Source organism: Hyperolius riggenbachi, chromosome 10 (assembly GCF_040937935.1).
Source record: "Hyperolius riggenbachi isolate aHypRig1 chromosome 10, aHypRig1.pri, whole genome shotgun sequence".
In the NCBI taxonomy this organism is placed as follows: domain Eukaryota; kingdom Metazoa; phylum Chordata; class Amphibia; order Anura; family Hyperoliidae; genus Hyperolius; species Hyperolius riggenbachi.
Window position 1 is genome coordinate 66845933 of NC_090655.1, and position 22750 is coordinate 66868682.

The following is a 22750-nucleotide window of genomic DNA, read 5'->3' on the forward strand; positions in this document are numbered from 1 at the left end:
TCCCTCAGCTACGCACAATACAGTATAATAATAATAATTCCTGTCCGACTGACTGACAACGGGATCAAGCAAGAGCTGTTTGGATACAGATAATAATGAGGACAGCCAACATTGGTAATGAAGGGAAAGTGAAGAATTCACACAGCAGGGCACAGGACTGTGAGCATACCTGACTCTGTTAAGCTCCCCAGAGCTGCTCAATGCTCTGTACACATGCTGCTGCTACATCCAAAGTCAACTGTAGCAGGGAAAGAAAGGGGGCAGTGCTGTGTGTTGCAGGATGCCTGCAGATATTCTGGTGTCTCAACTTGCACCGGCCCTGGTCTGAGGGGGGGGGGGGGGGGTTCTGGGCAGCTGTAAAGCTGCGTTTGCCTATGACAGTAGTGGGAAAGAGTAACGCCTGGTACATGGAGGTGGTAAAATTGTTCAGAGAGCCTGGTACACACTTTCAATTATAATTGGCCAATCACTGACCAATTTTACCACCTCCGTGCAGTATGAGGGTTTACCTACAAAATCTGCTCCTAGTATTCAAAATCTGTTGACCCTCCTACTACATGGATGTGGTCAGTGATTGGCCAATCATAATTAAAACTATGTAGCACACATCCAATTTTGATTTGATGGTGTAGGTAAGATCTGATACTGCATGAAAGTGGTAAAATTGAACACCTCCATGCAGTATGAGTGCCAACAGATTTTCAATACTATAAACAAATTGTGTAGGTAAGCTCTCATACCACATTGAAATTAGTCAGTGACTGGCCAATCAAAATTAAAATCCTCAACTTGTTATTGCAAGACAAGGAACTTGCTGAAAAATCTCTCCCATGGCAACACTGACACCAATAAAACCCCCTAAAAGTATCTAAAGTATCTACACATTTCAAATCTAATTTGAGAGACCCCCCCCCCCCAATATTTAAGAGACACTGAAGTGAAAAAAATGATGTAATAAATTGGTTGTGTAGTACGGATAATTACTAGCACATTAGTTGCAAATAAAATATTTTTATTTTCAGTTATATAGTTTTTTTTTAATAACAGTGCATCATTCTCTAATATTTGCAGTTTACACGCCACTCAGCATTCTAAAAGATTTTACAGAGCAGGCTAGTGAACGTTTAAACTGTCCTCTGCAAAAAAAAAAAATACGACAGACACTTGAAATACTAAGCTTCAGAAGACAGAGCTCTCTGCGACTTGAAAGTTGTGGAGCTCAGTGGCACTTTTGCATAGATAACAACTGGAGTTTCTTAACTCTTCCTGTACTGGAAACAATATTAGACTCATGTCTCTGTTGCTAATGTTTTATTTCTTAGTTGTACTACACATACAAATCACTTTTGTTTATTTTCACTTCAGATTCCCTTTAAGGCTGTGCCATCAATAAACCCCCCAATATAATAGTGCATTTGCCCTGTAAGCAATAGCAACACTAATAACCAGAGACTCACCCAAGCCATAAGGCAGGCTAGACAGCTCCTCACACAGGTAATAGTCGTCCGGGTTCAGGTACGGCATATGCTGCAGCATGCTCTGTTTAGGGATGAGATATAACACTTCCGCTATCTCTCCATCCTCGATGATGGACATCCTCTTCACAGCGTTGGATGCCTTGCTCTTCCCAGACGGGACATCCTTGCTGCGTCCCGAGGAGCAGAGGCGGCCCAGGGCATTTAGCCCGCGAGGGAAGGGCAGCATGGCAGGGACGGCAGGCCTCAGAAAATCAGGCCACCTCTATTTACAGTGCTATGCGGGACTACCCAGAAGGCCGCAGAGGGATGGAAGCCCTGTAACACCACCATGGTACAAGATGCGCCACAAAGTCATCCGACGCGGATACGGACCGAATCGTGCTGCGTATAGAGGCGACGAGGAAAGCAGCAGCACCCTATGGAGCTGAGAGACACACTGCAGGGAGAAGGAGCTGGGACTGTATCTTGCTGGATGAGGAGATTAAGGCAAGATATAATTACTGAGATTACCAGGAGGAGATTACCAGCGGAGGCCAGGTCAGCCGAACCCCCTCTAAGAAACTCAGCCAACGCTGTCCTCACAGATCCCTCTCCCCCCTCCACCGGCCAGCCGCCAGAAGAAGCCATTCAATGATACTCTGAGAAAGTCTGTCTATAGGTGACGCTGGGCAAGAGGATTATGGAGAAACATATTTTAAAAAATGATATCCTTCACAAAAGGAGATTTAAGCAGCAGAGTGAACTCCTAATCCCTTCCAGTACTACCCCAGCACCGGAACACTGACCGGCAGACCACGGGAGCCAAAGCCATTTCAAGCTGAGTGTACTTGTCGTCTGTGGGTGTTAGTTTAGTTTAGGGTAATGGTTCTCAACATTTTCAGCGCATGTACACCTTTGTGGGTCATCCCCGAGCCCAGTGGCGTAGCAATAGGGGGTGCAGATGTAGCAGCCGCATTAGGGCCCTTCCTCAAGCACAATATTAGCTCTCTATTGGTCTTGTGCTGGTAATAATCACTTCTATAGATGCTTTAAATAGTAGTAATAATTAACAAATTGTTCCCCATCCCCTTATTGTACCTCTGACAATGTGGAAATCCTTGGCAGATTTTGTTGTGCCACATCAATTGTTATGTATATAGTGCTTGCGCCCCATGTAAAACTAGCACCGGGGCCTATAGCTCATTAGCTACGCCACTGCCCAAGCCTATGTACCCCCTATGTTTTTTGTTAGCCAAAACCTAATTAGACAGAGGTTGACCCAGAAATATTATAATACATACAGTAATTGGTAGCATTTTCCTCACACAAATAAAAAACATAATTAGGCAGTGGCCACCCCAAATATAAATAATTAGCCATTTATCCCCTTTAAAACCCCATTAGGCAGCATTTCAACCATAGAATATTTTAGACAGAGTTCCCCTTTAAACTTTTTTTTTCTATTTTCCACCAGTTTGTGCCTCCTAATATGCCTGGCATCAGTGGTGGAACCTAAAAATAAAAATAAAGTACTCCACTGGCAGGTGGCTCCTCTGGTCCTTCAACCCTGCTCTCCGAACTGCTACAGCTCTTCCTGCAAATCTCCCAAGCTATGCTTACAGTCAGAGTAGAGCTACTGGAAAATGGCGGCTGGATTCCAGCACTAGGGACACAAACAGACTTCAGTGCTGAGCTTTGGACGCCATCTTCCCATAGCCCTTTTGCCGGACTTCCGCCGAAAGTCCCTCAGTCATGTTGGGAGCTGCACCTACAAAATTGGGGGTGAGATCTGCCATGTTGTCTGCGGTCCCGGGGGAACCCACTGACAGGTTCCAGTGTACCCCCAGGGGTCTGCAGACACCAGATTCAGAATCACTGGTTTAAGGGATACAGCAAAAAACCTCATAAAATACAGCATGAAGTGTTGTGATTGGCTGAATAGTGTGGGCATAGCTTGCTACAACCCATCTGACACCTAAAAGTTTGAGAGGATGCTGTCCACCCACCCACGTTAGTGGAATTTCCTTATGAGGTTTCCTTCTGGGCCTCCTAAACTAGACTAGCACCTGTCTGTGTAGTGTGATGTGAGTCTGGTGCTGAGATCAGTTAGATACCCATCTAATGGAAGAAAGTACCATTGTAACCAGTACCTAGTTATGTCATCAGGTGGAAGGGACCGAGTAAAGAGGGGGATCCCTGCCCTCAGATAATGGCATTTCTCAGCATATGTTTTTGACACAAAAGTATTTAGATTTTTAAGTTTATGCTGCTGCCATTACATACATGACCTTATAGAGGTGAAAGAATATCACATATTTTTGTTTGTTTAAAGCACACCTGAAGAGAGAACAATATTGAGGCTGCCATATTTATTTCCTTTTAAACAATGCACATTGCCTGGCTGTTCTACTGATTATCTGCCTCTAACACTTTTAGCCATAGACCCTGAACAAGCATTCAGATTAGATGTTTCTGTTTCTGACTCAAGTCAGACTGGATTAGCTGCATGTTTGTTTCAGGCCTATGATTCAGATACTACTGCAGCCAAAGATCAGCAGGACTGCCAGGCCACTGGTATTGTCTAGATTGCAAGCTCGCAAGGGCAGGGACCTCTGATCAGAGAGGGGTCCTATGTTTTTTCTACATTGGACTGGCACTACCATAGAGGCAAAGGAGTCAATTACCCAAACACGTCGATTACAGTGCAGGAGATTTAGGCGCAGCCGGCGCCACCATAGACCGTAATAGGAATTACAGCTATAGCGGTGCACAGTGAGTAATTTCGGCACCGTCAGAAGACAGAGCTGAAGTTACTTTTAAAACACTGTAATTCACCTTCTAGCAATAGCTGAAAGCCAAATTACATCATTCCCCACTATCCACGTTAACCTGGAGGGGGAATAGTAATTAACGCCGCCAGAACTTGTGCAGGAGCAGAGTAAGCTGTATACCGGCGGCGATTTCACTCGTAAAATTGCCTCAGGGCCCCTGAGTGCTTCAGGGCCACCAGGTCTCCCCCTGACTTGTACCCCTGGGGCCCCTACACCGATTTGTCAGAATAGCAACTCTCTTATCCCGGCGTGTTGCTCCATTCATGCTGCCTGTCTTCATCCCAGCTGGCTGCCTCCATGACCAGTCATTACACAATAACAAGCAGAGAGTGGCGAGGAAGAGGCAGCCTGCGGGGATGAAGACAGAGAGCATGGATGGGGGCAGTGCGCCGGCATAGGTGAGTTGCTATTCTGACAAAAAGAGTCCAGGTGCCCTGAGGGACACAGTAAAGTTTAAGGGTGAGATTTGGGGGAGCGGCAGCTGGCTCAGGTGCCCGGGGTTGAATATGCTGGGGGAGGGGGCAGGGGGGCCAACAGAAAAATTCTGCCCCAGGGCCACACTGTGGATAGAACCAGCCCTGAATGGCCTCCTTAACAGTAGAAACAATGGAGTGGATTATTAAGACTGCAGTAAGCTGCTCTTCCCTTCGGAATTCATTACTGCATCTTAACCAGCTGAGCGGTCTGGACGAGCTCAGCTCGTCCAACACCGCCAGCGGCTGCCGCTCAGGCCCTGCTGGGCCGATTTTAACGAAATAAAAAGCAGCACACGCAGCCGGCACTTTGCCAGCCGCGTGTGCTGCCTGATCGCCGCCGCTCTGCGGCGATTCGCCGCGAGCAGCGGCGAAAGAGGGCCCCCCTAGCCGCCTGAGCCCAGCGTAGCCGGAACAAAAAGTTCCGGCCAGCGCTAAGGGCTGGATCGGAGGCGGCTGACGTCAGGACGTCGGCTGACGTCGATGACGTCACTCCGCTCGTCGCTATGGCGACGATATAAGCGAAACAAGGAAGGCCGCTCATTGCGGCCTTCCTTGTTTATTCTGGGCGCCGGAGGCGATCGGAAGATCGCCTCCGGAGCGCCCTCTAGTGAGCTTTCATGCAGCCAACTTTCAGTTGGCTGCATGAAATAGTTTTTTTTTTATTTAAAAAAAACCCTCCCGCAGCCACCCTGGCGATTTAATCAGAACGCCAGGGTGGTTAATGCAAGGCTGGTCCATTAAAAGTACATGAGTTTTATCTCCCATGCGAACCGCTGCATTATGGGTAAGCACCGCTTGTTATGTGCGATGGTCAGTCTTACATATAAGAACCCCCCTGTGATGATTTGCTCAGCTGCCTGTGCAGGCAGCCAGCCTTTTGACCATTGTGTAGGTTTGCATGCTGCAGGACTCTGGAAAGAACAGCTTCTGTCAGTTTTGCAGCTTGTGCTTGCAGAGGAATTTGCATACGTTGTCATGCAAATTGCCTGGCCACATTCATTGGAGGCGTGTACTATAAGTACTATGTCTTTCCCACAATGCTTCGCTGTTCATGAGGATTTCGTCCTATGTAACACTCCTGGTGGGGTGTCAGCCTTGCTCTCTGTTTGAACATCAGCTTAGAGTAATTCCTAAATCTGCGCTAGGCAGATTTCCCTAGTGCTGTTAGGATTGTATTATCTGTATTGCCTGTTCTGTCTTGTCTTGCCTGTTTGCCATTGTCCTGTCCCTATGGTGGTTGACAGGAAATGGTTCTGATCTCTGTTCTTGGAGTATAGCTGGTGCAGCGGTTGCTACCAGCTATCTCTTCTGTTCTGTCTCCTGGGATCGCACTAGCTACTTTTTGCTAGCGCTGGGGATCCTTCTGTTCTGTCTCCTGGGATCGCGCTAGCTACTTTTCGCTAGCGCTGGGGATCCTTCTGTTCTGCTACTCTGTACCTGGATCGCGCTAGCCATTTTTCGCTAGTGCTGTGGATCCTATCTCTCGCTTGTCCCTGTTTTCGTGTGTCTGTCTTATCTGCTACGCTTGCTGGAGGCTCGGTGAGGTAACCGTTAAGCAAGCGCTCGCGTCCTCTGTTTCATGTTTGTCTGTTAATGGTTAGTTAGGCGTGCTTGTCTCTATTGTGCTTATCACGTGGAGACCGCGCATAACCGCGTGCACTGTTGCGAATGAGTGCGGTGTTCGCGGTTAGCTAGCATTTGTTATTTTCCGTATCTCCTCATTGTATTATTTGCTGTGCCTTTGCTAACCTCGTATTCTGTTCTGATCTGCCGGACTTCCGCCGAAAGTCCCTCAGTCATGTTGGGAGCTGCACCTACAAAATTGGGGGTGAGATCTGCCATGTTGTCTGCGGTCCCGGGGGAACCCACTGACAGGTTCCAGTGTACCCCCAGGGGTCTGCAGACACCAGATTCAGAATCACTGGTTTAAGGGATACAGCAAAAAACCTCATAAAATACAGCATGAAGTGTTGTGATTGGCTGAATAGTGTGGGCATAGCTTGCTACAACCCATCTGACACCTAAAAGTTTGAGAGGATGCTGTCCACCCACCCACGTTAGTGGAATTTCCTTATGAGGTTTCCTTCTGGGCCTCCTAAACTAGACTAGCACCTGTCTGTGTAGTGTGATGTGAGTCTGGTGCTGAGATCAGTTAGATACCCATCTAATGGAAGAAAGTACCATTGTAACCAGTACCTAGTTATGTCATCAGGTGGAAGGGACCGAGTAAAGAGGGGGATCCCTGCCCTCAGATAATGGCATTTCTCAGCATATGTTTTTGACACAAAAGTATTTAGATTTTTAAGTTTATGCTGCTGCCATTACATACATGACCTTATAGAGGTGAAAGAATATCACATATTTTTGTTTGTTTAAAGCACACCTGAAGAGAGAACAATATTGAGGCTGCCATATTTATTTCCTTTTAAACAATGCACATTGCCTGGCTGTTCTACTGATTATCTGCCTCTAACACTTTTAGCCATAGACCCTGAACAAGCATTCAGATTAGATGTTTCTGTTTCTGACTCAAGTCAGACTGGATTAGCTGCATGTTTGTTTCAGGCCTATGATTCAGATACTACTGCAGCCAAAGATCAGCAGGACTGCCAGGCCACTGGTATTGTCTAGATTGCAAGCTCGCAAGGGCAGGGACCTCTGATCAGAGAGGGGTCCTATGTTTTTTCTACATTGGACTGGCACTACCATAGAGGCAAAGGAGTCAATTACCCAAACACGTCGATTACAGTGCAGGAGATTTAGGCGCAGCCGGCGCCACCATAGACCGTAATAGGAATTACAGCTATAGCGGTGCACAGTGAGTAATTTCGGCACCGTCAGAAGACAGAGCTGAAGTTACTTTTAAAACACTGTAATTCACCTTCTAGCAATAGCTGAAAGCCAAATTACATCATTCCCCACTATCCACGTTAACCTGGAGGGGGAATAGTAATTAACGCCGCCAGAACTTGTGCAGGAGCAGAGTAAGCTGTATACCGGCGGCGATTTCACTCGTAAAATTGCCTCAGGGCCCCTGAGTGCTTCAGGGCCACCAGGTCTCCCCCTGACTTGTACCCCTGGGGCCCCTACACCGATTTGTCAGAATAGCAACTCTCTTATCCCGGCGTGTTGCTCCATTCATGCTGCCTGTCTTCATCCCAGCTGGCTGCCTCCATGACCAGTCATTACACAATAACAAGCAGAGAGTGGCGAGGAAGAGGCAGCCTGCGGGGATGAAGACAGAGAGCATGGATGGGGGCAGTGCGCCGGCATAGGTGAGTTGCTATTCTGACAAAAAGAGTCCAGGTGCCCTGAGGGACACAGTAAAGTTTAAGGGTGAGATTTGGGGGAGCGGCAGCTGGCTCAGGTGCCCGGGGTTGAATATGCTGGGGGAGGGGGCAGGGGGGCCAACAGAAAAATTCTGCCCCAGGGCCACACTGTGGATAGAACCAGCCCTGAATGGCCTCCTTAACAGTAGAAACAATGGAGTGGATTATTAAGACTGCAGTAAGCTGCTCTTCCCTTCGGAATTCATTACTGCATCTTAACCAGCTGAGCGGTCTGGACGAGCTCAGCTCGTCCAACACCGCCAGCGGCTGCCGCTCAGGCCCTGCTGGGCCGATTTTAACGAAATAAAAAGCAGCACACGCAGCCGGCACTTTGCCAGCCGCGTGTGCTGCCTGATCGCCGCCGCTCTGCGGCGATTCGCCGCGAGCAGCGGCGAAAGAGGGCCCCCCTAGCCGCCTGAGCCCAGCGTAGCCGGAACAAAAAGTTCCGGCCAGCGCTAAGGGCTGGATCGGAGGCGGCTGACGTCAGGACGTCGGCTGACGTCGATGACGTCACTCCGCTCGTCGCTATGGCGACGATATAAGCGAAACAAGGAAGGCCGCTCATTGCGGCCTTCCTTGTTTATTCTGGGCGCCGGAGGCGATCGGAAGATCGCCTCCGGAGCGCCCTCTAGTGAGCTTTCATGCAGCCAACTTTCAGTTGGCTGCATGAAATAGTTTTTTTTTAATTTAAAAAAAACCCTCCCGCAGCCACCCTGGCGATTTAATCAGAACGCCAGGGTGGTTAATGCAAGGCTGGTCCATTAAAAGTACATGAGTTTTATCTCCCATGCGAACCGCTGCATTATGGGTAAGCACCGCTTGTTATGTGCGATGGTCAGTCTTACATATAAGAACCCCCCTGTGATGATTTGCTCAGCTGCCTGTGCAGGCAGCCAGCCTTTTGACCATTGTGTAGGTTTGCATGCTGCAGGACTCTGGAAAGAACAGCTTCTGTCAGTTTTGCAGCTTGTGCTTGCAGAGGAATTTGCATACGTTGTCATGCAAATTGCCTGGCCACATTCATTGGAGGCGTGTACTATAAGTACTATGTCTTTCCCACAATGCTTCGCTGTTCATGAGGATTTCGTCCTATGTAACACTCCTGGTGGGGTGTCAGCCTTGCTCTCTGTTTGAACATCAGCTTAGAGTAATTCCTAAATCTGCGCTAGGCAGATTTCCCTAGTGCTGTTAGGATTGTATTATCTGTATTGCCTGTTCTGTCTTGTCTTGCCTGTTTGCCATTGTCCTGTCCCTATGGTGGTTGACAGGAAATGGTTCTGATCTCTGTTCTTGGAGTATAGCTGGTGCAGCGGTTGCTACCAGCTATCTCTTCTGTTCTGTCTCCTGGGATCGCACTAGCTACTTTTTGCTAGCGCTGGGGATCCTTCTGTTCTGTCTCCTGGGATCGCGCTAGCTACTTTTCGCTAGCGCTGGGGATCCTTCTGTTCTGCTACTCTGTACCTGGATCGCGCTAGCCATTTTTCGCTAGTGCTGTGGATCCTATCTCTCGCTTGTCCCTGTTTTCGTGTGTCTGTCTTATCTGCTACGCTTGCTGGAGGCTCGGTGAGGTAACCGTTAAGCAAGCGCTCGCGTCCTCTGTTTCATGTTTGTCTGTTAATGGTTAGTTAGGCGTGCTTGTCTCTATTGTGCTTATCACGTGGAGACCGCGCATAACCGCGTGCACTGTTGCGAATGAGTGCGGTGTTCGCGGTTAGCTAGCATTTGTTATTTTCCGTATCTCCTCATTGTATTATTTGCTGTGCCTTTGCTAACCTCGTATTCTGTTCTGATCTGCCGGACTTCCGCCGAAAGTCCCTCAGTCATGTTGGGAGCTGCACCTACAAAATTGGGGGTGAGATCTGCCATGTTGTCTGCGGTCCCGGGGGAACCCACTGACAGGTTCCAGTGTACCCCCAGGGGTCTGCAGACACCAGATTCAGAATCACTGGTTTAAGGGATACAGCAAAAAACCTCATAAAATACAGCATGAAGTGTTGTGATTGGCTGAATAGTGTGGGCATAGCTTGCTACAACCCATCTGACACCTAAAAGTTTGAGAGGATGCTGTCCACCCACCCACGTTAGTGGAATTTCCTTATGAGGTTTCCTTCTGGGCCTCCTAAACTAGACTAGCACCTGTCTGTGTAGTGTGATGTGAGTCTGGTGCTGAGATCAGTTAGATACCCATCTAATGGAAGAAAGTACCATTGTAACCAGTACCTAGTTATGTCATCAGGTGGAAGGGACCGAGTAAAGAGGGGGATCCCTGCCCTCAGATAATGGCATTTCTCAGCATATGTTTTTGACACAAAAGTATTTAGATTTTTAAGTTTATGCTGCTGCCATTAAATACATGACCTTATAGAGGTGAAAGAATATCACATATTTTTGTTTGTTTAAAGCACACCTGAAGAGAGAACAATATTGAGGCTGCCATATTTATTTCCTTTTAAACAATGCACATTGCCTGGCTGTTCTACTGATTATCTGCCTCTAACACTTTTAGCCATAGACCCTGAACAAGCATTCAGATTAGATGTTTCTGTTTCTGACTCAAGTCAGACTGGATTAGCTGCATGTTTGTTTCAGGCCTATGATTCAGATACTACTGCAGCCAAAGATCAGCAGGACTGCCAGGCCACTGGTATTGTCTAGATTGCAAGCTCGCAAGGGCAGGGACCTCTGATCAGAGAGGGGTCCTATGTTTTTTCTACATTGGACTGGCACTACCATAGAGGCAAAGGAGTCAATTACCCAAACACGTCGATTACAGTGCAGGAGATTTAGGCGCAGCCGGCGCCACCATAGACCGTAATAGGAATTACAGCTATAGCGGTGCACAGTGAGTAATTTCGGCACCGTCAGAAGACAGAGCTGAAGTTACTTTTAAAACACTGTAATTCACCTTCTAGCAATAGCTGAAAGCCAAATTACATCATTCCCCACTATCCACGTTAACCTGGAGGGGGAATAGTAATTAACACCGCCAGAACTTGTGCAGGAGCAGAGTAAGCTGTATACCGGCGGCGATTTCACTCGTAAAATTGCCTCAGGGCCCCTGAGTGCTTCAGGGCCACCAGGTCTCCCCCTGACTTGTACCCCTGGGGCCCCTACACCGATTTGTCAGAATAGCAACTCTCTTATCCCGGCGTGTTGCTCCATTCATGCTGCCTGTCTTCATCCCAGCTGGCTGCCTCCATGACCAGTCATTACACAATAACAAGCAGAGAGTGGCGAGGAAGAGGCAGCCTGCGGGGATGAAGACAGAGAGCATGGATGGGGGCAGTGCGCCGGCATAGGTGAGTTGCTATTCTGACAAAAAGAGTCCAGGTGCCCTGAGGGACACAGTAAAGTTTAAGGGTGAGATTTGGGGGAGCGGCAGCTGGCTCAGGTGCCCGGGGTTGAATATGCTGGGGGAGGGGGCAGGGGGGCCAACAGAAAAATTCTGCCCCAGGGCCACACTGTGGATAGAACCAGCCCTGAATGGCCTCCTTAACAGTAGAAACAATGGAGTGGATTATTAAGACTGCAGTAAGCTGCTCTTCCCTTCGGAATTCATTACTGCATCTTAATGCAAGGCTGGTCCATTAAAAGTACATGAGTTTTATCTCCCATGCGAACCGCTGCATTATGGGTAAGCACCGCTTGTTATGTGCGATGGTCAGTCTTACATATAAGAACCCCCCTGTGATGATTTGCTCAGCTGCCTGTGCAGGCAGCCAGCCTTTTGACCATTGTGTAGGTTTGCATGCTGCAGGACTCTGGAAAGAACAGCTTCTGTCAGTTTTGCAGCTTGTGCTTGCAGAGGAATTTGCATACGTTGTCATGCAAATTGCCTGGCCACATTCATTGGAGGCGTGTACTATAAGTACTATGTCTTTCCCACAATGCTTCGCTGTTCATGAGGATTTCGTCCTATGTAACACTCCTGGTGGGGTGTCAGCCTTGCTCTCTGTTTGAACATCAGCTTAGAGTAATTCCTAAATCTGCGCTAGGCAGATTTCCCTAGTGCTGTTAGGATTGTATTATCTGTATTGCCTGTTCTGTCTTGTCTTGCCTGTTTGCCATTGTCCTGTCCCTATGGTGGTTGACAGGAAATGGTTCTGATCTCTGTTCTTGGAGTATAGCTGGTGCAGCGGTTGCTACCAGCTATCTCTTCTGTTCTGTCTCCTGGGATCGCACTAGCTACTTTTTGCTAGCGCTGGGGATCCTTCTGTTCTGTCTCCTGGGATCGCGCTAGCTACTTTTCGCTAGCGCTGGGGATCCTTCTGTTCTGCTACTCTGTACCTGGATCGCGCTAGCCATTTTTCGCTAGTGCTGTGGATCCTATCTCTCGCTTGTCCCTGTTTTCGTGTGTCTGTCTTATCTGCTACGCTTGCTGGAGGCTCGGTGAGGTAACCGTTAAGCAAGCGCTCGCGTCCTCTGTTTCATGTTTGTCTGTTAATGGTTAGTTAGGCGTGCTTGTCTCTATTGTGCTTATCACGTGGAGACCGCGCATAACCGCGTGCACTGTTGCGAATGAGTGCGGTGTTCGCAGTTAGCTAGCATTTGTTATTTTCCGTATCTCCTCATTGTATTATTTGCTGTGCCTTTGCTAACCTCGTATTCTGTTCTGATCTGCCTTGTGTCTTGTCTGGCGATCGCACCTCTCGCGATCGCGTTCCTATTTCATATCTGCTGTTGTGTGTGTGCGGTTGCGGGGTGGCGACTGGATTGGCACACACACATACAACCTGTCCCTTTGCTCATTCTCATTCGCAATCGCCTCTCTTGCGATTGCGTTCTGCGTTTTGTACAATTCCTGTCTGGCATTTGTGGAGGTACAGAGGATTGGTTCCTCTGCACTCCCCAGCGCCATCTGCCGACAGGAATTTTCCCTCTACGGGTGCGTAGCACCTTTTGCTGGGTTCCTGCAAATTATACGCTTGTGGAGGATTTCCGCCGTGTCAGCGCACGCGTTGTGCGCTGATCACGGGGAAAGTTCCACATTCGTTACACCCCCCCCCCCGACAGACCACCCTCCTCCCAGCAGACCTGACCAAAAAGCGGCATAAGGGTTCTTTGTTGATGCCAACTTCCCTCCCAGGACCCCCAAGCTGGCTGCCAACCAACCCCCCCTCCCCCTTCCCCAGGCAGGGTCGTATTTCTAGAAAGGCCAAAAAGGCCTGGGTCTTGGGTGGCTACAGCTTAACCACTTGAGGACCACAGTCTTTTCGCCCCTTAAGGACCAGAGCCTTTTTTCCATTCAGACCACTGCAGCTTTCACGGTTTATTGCTCGGGCATACAACCTACCACCTTAATGAATTTTACCTTCTTTTCTTGTCACTAATACAGCTTTCTTTTGGTGCTATTTGATTGCTGCTGCGAGTTTTACTTTTTATTATATTCATCAAAAAAGACATGAATTTTGTCAAAAAAATGACTTTTTTAAATTTCTGTGCTGACATTTTTCAAATAAAGTTAAATTTCCTATACATTTGAGCGCGAAAGTTATTCTGCTACATGTCTTTGATAAAAAAAAAAAAAAAAAAAAAACATTCAGTGTATATTTATTGGATTGGGTAAAAGTTATAGCGTTTACAAACTATGGTGAAAAAAGGGAATTTTCCCATTTTGAAGCATCTCTGCCTTTTCTAACCACCTGTCATGTTTCATGAGGTGCTAAAATTCCAGGATAGTATAAATACCTCCCAAATGACCCCATTTTGGAAAGAAGACATCCCAAAGTATTCAGTGAGAGGCATGGTGAGTTCATAGAAGATTTTATTTTTTTGTCACAAGTTAGCGGAAAATGACAATTTGTGACAAAAAAAAGTTTCCATTTCTTCTAACTTGCGACAAAAAGAAATGAAATCTGCCACGGACTCACTATGCTCCTCTCTGAATACCTTGAAGTGTCTACTTTCCAAAATGGGGTCATTTGTGGGGTGTGTTCACTGTCCTGGCATTTTGGGGGTCGCATAATTGTAAGCACCCCTGTAAAGCCTAAAGATGCTCATTGGACTTTGGGCCTTTTAGCGCAGTTAGGCTGCAAAAAAAGTGCCACACATGTGGTATTGCCGTACTCAGGAGAAGTAGTATAATGTGTTTTGAGGTGTATTTTTACACATACCCATGCTGGGTGGGAGAAATATCTCTGTAAATGACAATTTTTTGATTTTTTTTACACACAATTGTCCATTTACAGAGATATTTCTCCCACTCAGCATGGGTATGTGTAAAAATACACCCCAAAACACATTATACTACTTCTCCTGAGTACGGCGATACCACATGTGTGGCACTTTTTTGCACCCTAACTGCGCTAAGGGGCCCAAAATCCAATGAGTACCTTTAGGATTTCACAGGTCATTTTGCGACATTTGGTTTCAAGACTACTCCTCACGGTTTAGGGCCCCTAAAATGCCAGGGCAGTATAGGAACCCCACAAATGACCTGATTTTAGAAAGAAGACACCCCAAGGTATTCCGTTAGGAGTATGGTGAGTTCATAGAAGATTTTATTTTTTGTCACAAGTTAGCGGAAATTGATTTTAATTGTGTTTTTTCAAAGTGTCATTTTCTGCTAACTTGTGACAAAAAATAAAATCTTCTAAGAACTCACCATACTCCTAACGGAATACCTTGGGGTGTCTTCTTTCTAAAATGGGGTCATTTGTGGGGTTCCTATACTGCCCTGGCATTTTAGGGGCCCTAAACCGTGAGGCGTAGTCTTGAAACCAAATGTCGCAAAATGACCTGTGAAATCCTAAAGGTACTCATTGGACTTTGGGCCCCTTAGCGCACTTAGGGTGCAAAAAAGTGCCACACATGTGGTACTGCCGTACTCAGGAGAAGTAGTATAATGTGTTTTGGAGTGTATTTTTACACATACAGATGCTGGGTGGGAGAATTATCTCTGTAAATGACAATTGTTTGATTTTTTTTTTACACACAATTGTCCATTTACAGAGAGATTTCTCCCACCCAGCATGGGTATGTATAAAAATACACCCCAAAACACATTATACCACTTCTTCTGAGTACGGCGATACCACATGTGACACTTTTTTGCAACCTAGGTGCGCTAAGGGGCCTAACGTCCTATTCACAGGTCATTTTGAGGCATTTGGATTCTAGACTACTCCTCACGGTTTAGGGCCCCTAAAATGCCAGGGCAGTATAGGAACCCTACAAGTGACCCCATTTTAGAAAGAAGACACCCCAAGGTATTCTGTTAGGAGTATGGTGAGTTCATAGAAGATTTTTTTTTTGTCACAAGTTAGCGGAAAATGACACTTTGTGAAAAAAAAAATAATAGAAATCAATTTCCGCTAACTTGTGACAAAAAATAAAATCTTCTATGAACTCATCATACACCTAACAGAATACCTTGGGGTGTCTTCTTTCTAAAATGGGGTCACTTGTGGGGTTCCTATACTGCCCTGGCATTTTAGAGGCCCTAAACCGTGAGGAGTAGTCTGGAAACCAAATGCGGCAAAATGACCCTTGAAATCCTAAAGGTACTCATTGGACTTTGGGCCCCTTAGCGCAGTTAGGGTGCAAAAAAGTGTCACACATGTGGTATCGCCGAGAAGTAGTATAATGTGTTTTGTGGTGTATTTTTACATAACATATAACCATGCTGGGTGGGAGAAATATCTCTGTAAATGACACATTTTTGATTTTTTTTTACACACAATTGTCCATTTACAGAGAGATTTCTCCCACCCAGCATGGGTATGTGTAAAAATACACCACAAAACACATTATACTACTTTTCCTGAGTACGGCGATACCAGATGTGACACTTTTTTGCAGCCTAGGTGCGCTAAGGGGCCCAACGTCCTATTCACAGGTCATTTTGAGGCATTTGTTTTCTAGACTACTCCTCACGGTTTAGACTACTCCTCACGGCGATACCACGTGTGACACTTTTTTGCACCCTAACTGCGCTAAGGGGCCCAAAGTTCAATGAGTACCTTTAGGATTTCAAGGGTCATTTTGCGCCATTTGGTTTCCAGACTACTCCTCACGGTTTAGGGCCCCTAAAATGCCAGGGCAGTATAGGAACCCCACAAGTGACTCCATTTTAGAAAGAAGACACCCCAAGGTATTCCGTTAGGTGTATGGTGAGTACATAGAAGATTTTATTTTTGTCACAAGTTAGTGAAAAATGACACTTTGTGAAAAAAACAATACAAATCAATTTCCGCTAACTTTTGACAAAATATAAAGTCTTCTATGAACTCGTCATACACCTAACAGAATACCTTGGGGTGTCTTTTTTCTAAAAAGGGGTCACTTGTGGGGTTCCTATACTGCCCTGGCATTTTACGGGCCCAAAACCGTGAGTAGTCTGGAAACCAAATTTCTCAAAATGACTGTTCAGGGGTATAAGCATCTGCAAATTTTGATGACAGGTGGTCTATGAGGGGGCAAATTTTGAGGAACCGGTCATAAGCAGGGTGGCCTTTTAGATGACAGGTTGTATTGGGCCTGATCTGATGGATAGGAGTGCTAGGGGGGTGACAGGGGGTGATTGATGGGTGTCTCAGGGGGTGGTTAGAGGGGAAAATAGATGCAATCAATGCACTAGGGAGGTGATCGGAAGGGGGTCTAAGGGGGATCTGAGGGTTTGGCCGAGTGATCAGGAGCCCACACGGGCAAATTAGGGCCTGATCTGATGGGTAGGTGTGCTAGGTGGTGACAGGAGGTGATTGATGGGTGTCTCAAGGTGTGATTAGAGGGGGGAAATAGATGCAAGCAATGCACTGGCGAGGTGATCAGGGCTGGGGTCTGAAGGCGTTCTGAGGGTGTGGGCGGGTGATTGGGTGCCCTAGGGGCAGATAGGGGTCTAATCTGATGGGTATCAGTGACAGGGGCTGATTGATGGGTGATCAGTGGGTGATTAGATGGCAGAACAGATGTAAACAATGCACTTTGGAGGTGATCTGAGGGTAGGTCTGGGGCAATCTGATGGTGTGGGTGGGTGATCAGATTGCCCGCAAGGGGCAGGTTAGGGGCTGATTGATGGGTGGCAGCGACAGGTGGTGATTGATGGGTGATTGATAGGTGATCAGTGGGTTATTACAGGGAAGAACAGATGTAAATAATGCACTGGCGAATTGATAAGGGGGGTCTGAGGGCAATCTGAGCGTGTGGGGCGGGTGATTGGGTGCCCGCAAGGGGCAGATTAGGGTCTATTCTGATGATTGATGGGTAATTAGTGGGTGTTTAGGAGAGAACAGATGTAAACACTGCACTTGGGAGGTGATCTGATGTCGGATCTGCGGGCGATCTATTGGTGTGGGTGGGTGATCAGATTGCCCGCAAGGGGCAGGTTAGGGGCTGATTGATGGGTGGCAGTGACAGGGGCTGATTGATGGGTGGCAGTGACAGGGGGCGATTGATGGGTGGCAGTGACAGGGGGTGATTGATGGGTGGCAGTGATAGGGGGTGATTGACAGGTGATCAGTGGGTTATTACAGGGAAGAACGGATGTAAATAATGCACTGGTGAATTGATAAGGGGGGGTCTGAGGGCAATCTGAGCGTGTGGGCGGGTGATTGGGTGCCCACAAGGGGCAAATTAGGGTCTAATCTGATGGATAACAGTGACAGGTGGTGATAGGGGGTGATTGATGGGTGATTGATGGGTAATTAGTGGGTGTTTAGAGTAGAGAACAGATGTAAACACTGCACTTGGGAGGTGATCTGATGTCGGATCTGTGGGCGATCTATTGGTGTGGGTGGGTGATCAGATTGCCCGCAGGGGCAGGTTAGGGGCTGATTGATGGGTGGCAGTGACAGGGGGTGATTGATGGGTGATTGACAGGTGATTGGCAGGTGATCAGGGGGGGTAGATGCATACAGTACACAGGGGGGGGGGGGGGGAGTCTGGGGAGAATCTGGGGGGTGGGGGGGTGATCAGGAGGGAGCAGGGGGCAGTTTAGGGTTAAAAAAAATAGCGTTGACAGAAAGTGACAGGGAGTGATTGATGGGTGATTGATGGGTAATTAGTGGGTGAGGGGTGCTGTGAGCGATCAGGGGGCAGGGGGGGGAGAAATCAGTGTGCTTGGGTGCAGACTAGGGTGGCTGCAGCCTGCCCTGGTGGTCCCTCGGACACTGGGACCACCAGGGCAGGAGGCAGCCAGTATAATAGGCTTTGTATACATTACAAAGCCTATTATATTGTTTACATGCGGCGATCCGGGTGCTAGTAACCCGCCGGTGCTTCCGAGCGGCCGGCGGGTTACAGTGCGAGGGGGGCGGAGCCAGTCGCCGGCGGCTGATCGCATCACGAATGACGCGATCGCCGCATAACCACGCCTGCCGCCGCTTCCGCCGATGGGCATATTGCGGTCGTTTAGGCCCAGTCTTTGCCGCCGCCCATCGGCTGGGGGCGGTCGGCAAGTGGTTAAAGAGGCACCTGAACCTGAAGAGGCCTTGGTACATATGAAAGAGGAGGAGCAAAACATGAAAAATGGAAACTGATGCTCATGGAGCTGTTCATGAAAGAGTGAGGTTGGGAGGGGTGCTGCTGCAAGGAAAGGGGAGCCACAATATGCTTAGCCTAGGGGCACACTAAGTATGAATCTGGCCTTGCCCCCAGGTTACTCTCTGAGTATGGTCCCCAGAGCCCCTGCAGAGTCTTCAGTAGAGCAGCAACTCACCTGTCCCAGCCGGCAAGCTCCACTGGTCCATGGCTCTGTGCATTGCTGCCTTCATTCTCGCAGAGGAGCCTCTGTGACCCACTGCATTAAGGTGGACCTGAACTCTTGCACAGGGCAGAAGGAAAACATAGAGAATTGCACCCTGTATGTATTTAGAGAGTTTTGCCTGTCTAATTCCCCCTCATCCGTGAATAAGCACGAGTTGTAATTTGATCCCTCAGCCATGTCAGCTGACTGCCATGGCAAGATAATAGGTAAACACACAGGATGTTAACAATATGTCTGCTTCATTGAAAGCAGGAAGTAGATACACTGCAGATTTATTGTAGGATTTGTATCAGCTGTAACTAAAATGTTTTTCTTTAAAGGTTATTATGCTGTTGCTTAACTTGTAGATCAGAGAGGAAGTACTGAGTTTAGTTGTCGTTTAAAGCAGAACTGAATATTAAAAAAAAAAAGTTTCACCTACCTGGGGCTTCTGCCAGCCCCTTCCAGCCTTCCTGTCCCGCGCCGGTCCTCCATTATTCTCCATTCTTCCGCCGCCAGCTGCTTTTGGTACTATCCTACCGTCGACTTATAAGTTGACGGCTTATCTTTTTTACGCGTTCCCATCTGCAATAGCGTCCTGCGCTAAAAGCAGCAGGGCGCTATTGCGGAGAAAGATATGTGTGGCCTGGGGTGCGCAGAGGATACCAAAAGTAGCTGGCGGCGGGAGAATGGAGGATCGTCAAGGACCAGAGCGGGACAGGAAGGCTGCAAGGGGCTGGCGGCTGGAGAACGGAGGATCGTCACGGACCAGAGCGGGACAGGAAGGCTGCAAGGGGCTGGCGGCGGGAGAACGGAGGATCGTCAAGGACCAGAGCTGGACAGGAAGGCTGCAAGGGGCTGGCGGCAGGAGAACGGAGGATCGTCACGGACCAGAGCTGGACAGGAAGGCTGCAAGGGGCTGGCGGCGGGAGAACTGAGGATCGTCAAGGATCAGAGCTGGACGGGAAGGCTGCAAGGGGCTGGCGGTGGGAGAACGGAGGATTGTCAAGGACCAGAGCGGGACAGGAAGGTTGCAAGGGGCTGGCGGCGGGAGAACGGAAGATCGTCAAGGACCAGAGCTGGACAGGAAGGCTGCAAGGGGCTGGCAGCGGGAGAACTGAGGATCGTCACGGACCAGAGCTGGACAGGAAGGCTGCAAGGGGCTGGTGGCGGGAGAACGGAGGATCGTCAAGGACCAGAGCGGGACAGGAAGGCTGCAAGGGGCTGGCGGCGGTTGAATGGAGGATCGTCACGGACCAGAGCAGGACAGGAAGGCTGCAAGGGGCTGGCGGCGGGAGAACGGAGGATCGTCAAGGACCAGAGCGGGACCGGAAGGCTGCAAGGGGCTGGCAGAAGCTCCAGGTAAGTGAAACTGTTTGTTTGTTTTTTTTATATTCAGTTCCACTTCAAGCTTAGTTGTCCTTTAACATATTGCCACAAGTTTTGATGACTGATTATTCCTGACAGTGTACATTGCATTTCCTTGCCTTTGTATGATTGCCAGCTGCGGCCCCGTCTCTTATATGACAGATAAATGCACAGCGGAGGCCACATTGCAGCAAGGCCAGGGAGGGGCAGGACAGGAGTCCAGCCAGCACTACACACACAGCCCAGCGATCTGCAATGCAGCCAGGCCAATGCTAATGCATTCACCAACTTTATTCAGGGGATGGGATTGTTCTCTTGCATTGCAGGCTACGCCCATCACCACAATCCTCCATCCATCCCATGCAGGCATTGCGGAGGAGAAGCAGTATCTAATGTTGTCACTACTACTGTATTATTATCCTCTGCTTATTACACAGACTGCACACCGCTGGTCAGCTCTAAGCCCTATAGGAATCCTGGATATATTATTATACACTGGAGAGATTATTAATGCTTCCTCTGCTGTTATGTTGCTGATTTCACTTTTTTCTCTCTCTGTGAAAGCAAACATCTTTATTGATTAACAAGCATTTTCTCACTACATATAGGTCACCATATATGCTTTATTGTAACAGCGCTGCAGCCACACACCACTATGGTAGATGTTTCTCTGTCATCCAAATATTTGCACAGCTGAATAGGCAAAGCTGTCATTCTGGCTCTCAGTTATTTAGAAACCAGGGCCGTATGCAATTCACTTTTTCACCTGAGTTTTCTCCTAGGAGATAACTTTTCATCTTTGATTTCAAATAACTTTTTAGCACTTTGCAATGGAAAAAGTACCAAAAAGTAGGTGAAAAAGTACTGCCAACATTATTTTGAGTATTTGTTTGCTTGCTGCTCAGTGAAAAGCATTTTATTTACAAGTCGTGAACATATCGCCCAGGAGAAAACTCAGGAGAGAAAATGAATTGCATAAGTACCCAGGGCCCATATGCAATTCACTTTCTCCTGAGTTGTCTCCTAGGTGATAATTTGTTATCTTCTATTTGGAATAACTTTTCAACACTTTGCAATTGAAAAAGTACCAACAAGTAGATTGTAAAGTAATATCAAAACTATTTTAACTATTGTCTTGCTTGCTGGTGGTTCAAAAGACACTTTATTGATACATTTGAAAATATCACTTTGGAAAAAACTCAGGAGAAAAAGTTAATTGCATATGGCCCCAGGAATCTGCAATATAGAACTGCCATTATCCGACTTTAAAGATCCTGTACGACCCTTAAAGCTGCTGCTGCTGCTGCAAGGTCCTCTTTACCGTCTAACCCAAAGAGTGAATACACACATACATACATACATACATACATACATACATACATACATACATACATACATACATACAAGGTTAATAGGCCAATTTTACCACTTCCATGAGAGCTTTGATTCACTCAACTTTTCTTTTGACTTTTCTAAATGGAGATTTTTCCTTATATAATCAATAATTAAAAAAAAAAGATATGTGAGGCTTTCCACTGGCCCGATACCAGTATCAGTCACTGGGACATCAGCTGTATCGGGCCAGCAGAAAGCCATGCCGTTTGGGACCCTTTAAAAATGATGTGTCAGCCATTGCCATGGTAACGCATAACTATAAGAGAGGAAGAGGGAGGAGTTATAAGCATAAGAGAGCTTCTGGTCGCTCTGCACCGGCTTCCAGTATACTGGCACTTCAAGGACACTGGTAACATATAATATCTATTTATAACAAAAAGTGATGGAAGGGAAAATGTTGCACTGTTTCTCTTGTATCTAGCAATAGGTAAAAGAGTTTTATATTACCAGTTTCGTTGCCCTCTAACACTTTAACAGTACAGTAGGCCATGTCAGCTGAACCTCAAACTGCAAGGATATGTGGCACAGAGAGGTGTTGGAGAAGATTGCAGCCTGCAGCTAGAGAAGTCTGTGCTACCGCAAGTGGATGCTGAGGGGCTTCAACTCTGACACCTTTCAAAGTCAAACATACTAGTAAGATAATTGATAGTGTCTACCAGCAGGGGACCGTCCACTATCCTAGAAATTGACCTGCAGTTCCCTGTGTCACCTGCAGTATCAGGTGTCTAGACAATCTGGGACTTCCTCCTCCAGCCAACAGAGATCACCCTGCTACCCGACATACACACACACACACACACACACACACACACACACACACACACACACACACACACACACACACACACACACACACACACACACACACACACACACACACACACACACACACACACACACACACACACACACACACACACACACACACACACACACACACACACACACACACACACACACACACACACACACACACACACACACTTTTTTTTTTCTTGGTTCACTTGATTGTCCTTTACTTAGGCCCGGTTCACATTGGCGTTCGCCGTCCGGAATCGCCGTACCGGACCGCATGCGGAACGGACGCACGGCATAGCAATGAAAGTCTATGCGTCCGTTCACATGCGTCCGTTCACATGCGGACCGGAGTCGGACCGGATCCGGACTCCGGCGTAAGATCCAACATGCGCTATTTTTTGGTCCGGCTCCTCCG

The 22750-nt window shown here is 47.6% G+C and overlaps 1 protein-coding gene across 13 annotated transcripts in view; it reads right to left on the minus strand.

The window, feature by feature from the left end:
• ABLIM1 (actin binding LIM protein 1) overlaps positions 1 to 22750 on the minus strand; it is a 440123-nt gene that overhangs the window by 334310 nt on the left and 83063 nt on the right. For 3 of the 13 annotated variants that reach the window (XM_068257404.1, XM_068257403.1, XM_068257402.1), the window contains exon 1: positions 1458 to 1888. The exons of 1 other annotated variant lie outside the window; for it this stretch is intronic. In XM_068257404.1, the coding sequence (XP_068113505.1) occupies positions 1458 to 1704 (247 nt within the window). In that variant the 5' untranslated portion in view covers positions 1705 to 1888. Of the gene's footprint in view, positions 1 to 1457; positions 1889 to 22750 lie in introns of those variants that run through there. 9 more of the 13 variants (XM_068257410.1, XM_068257409.1, XM_068257408.1 and 6 more) reach the window with 5 other exon arrangements.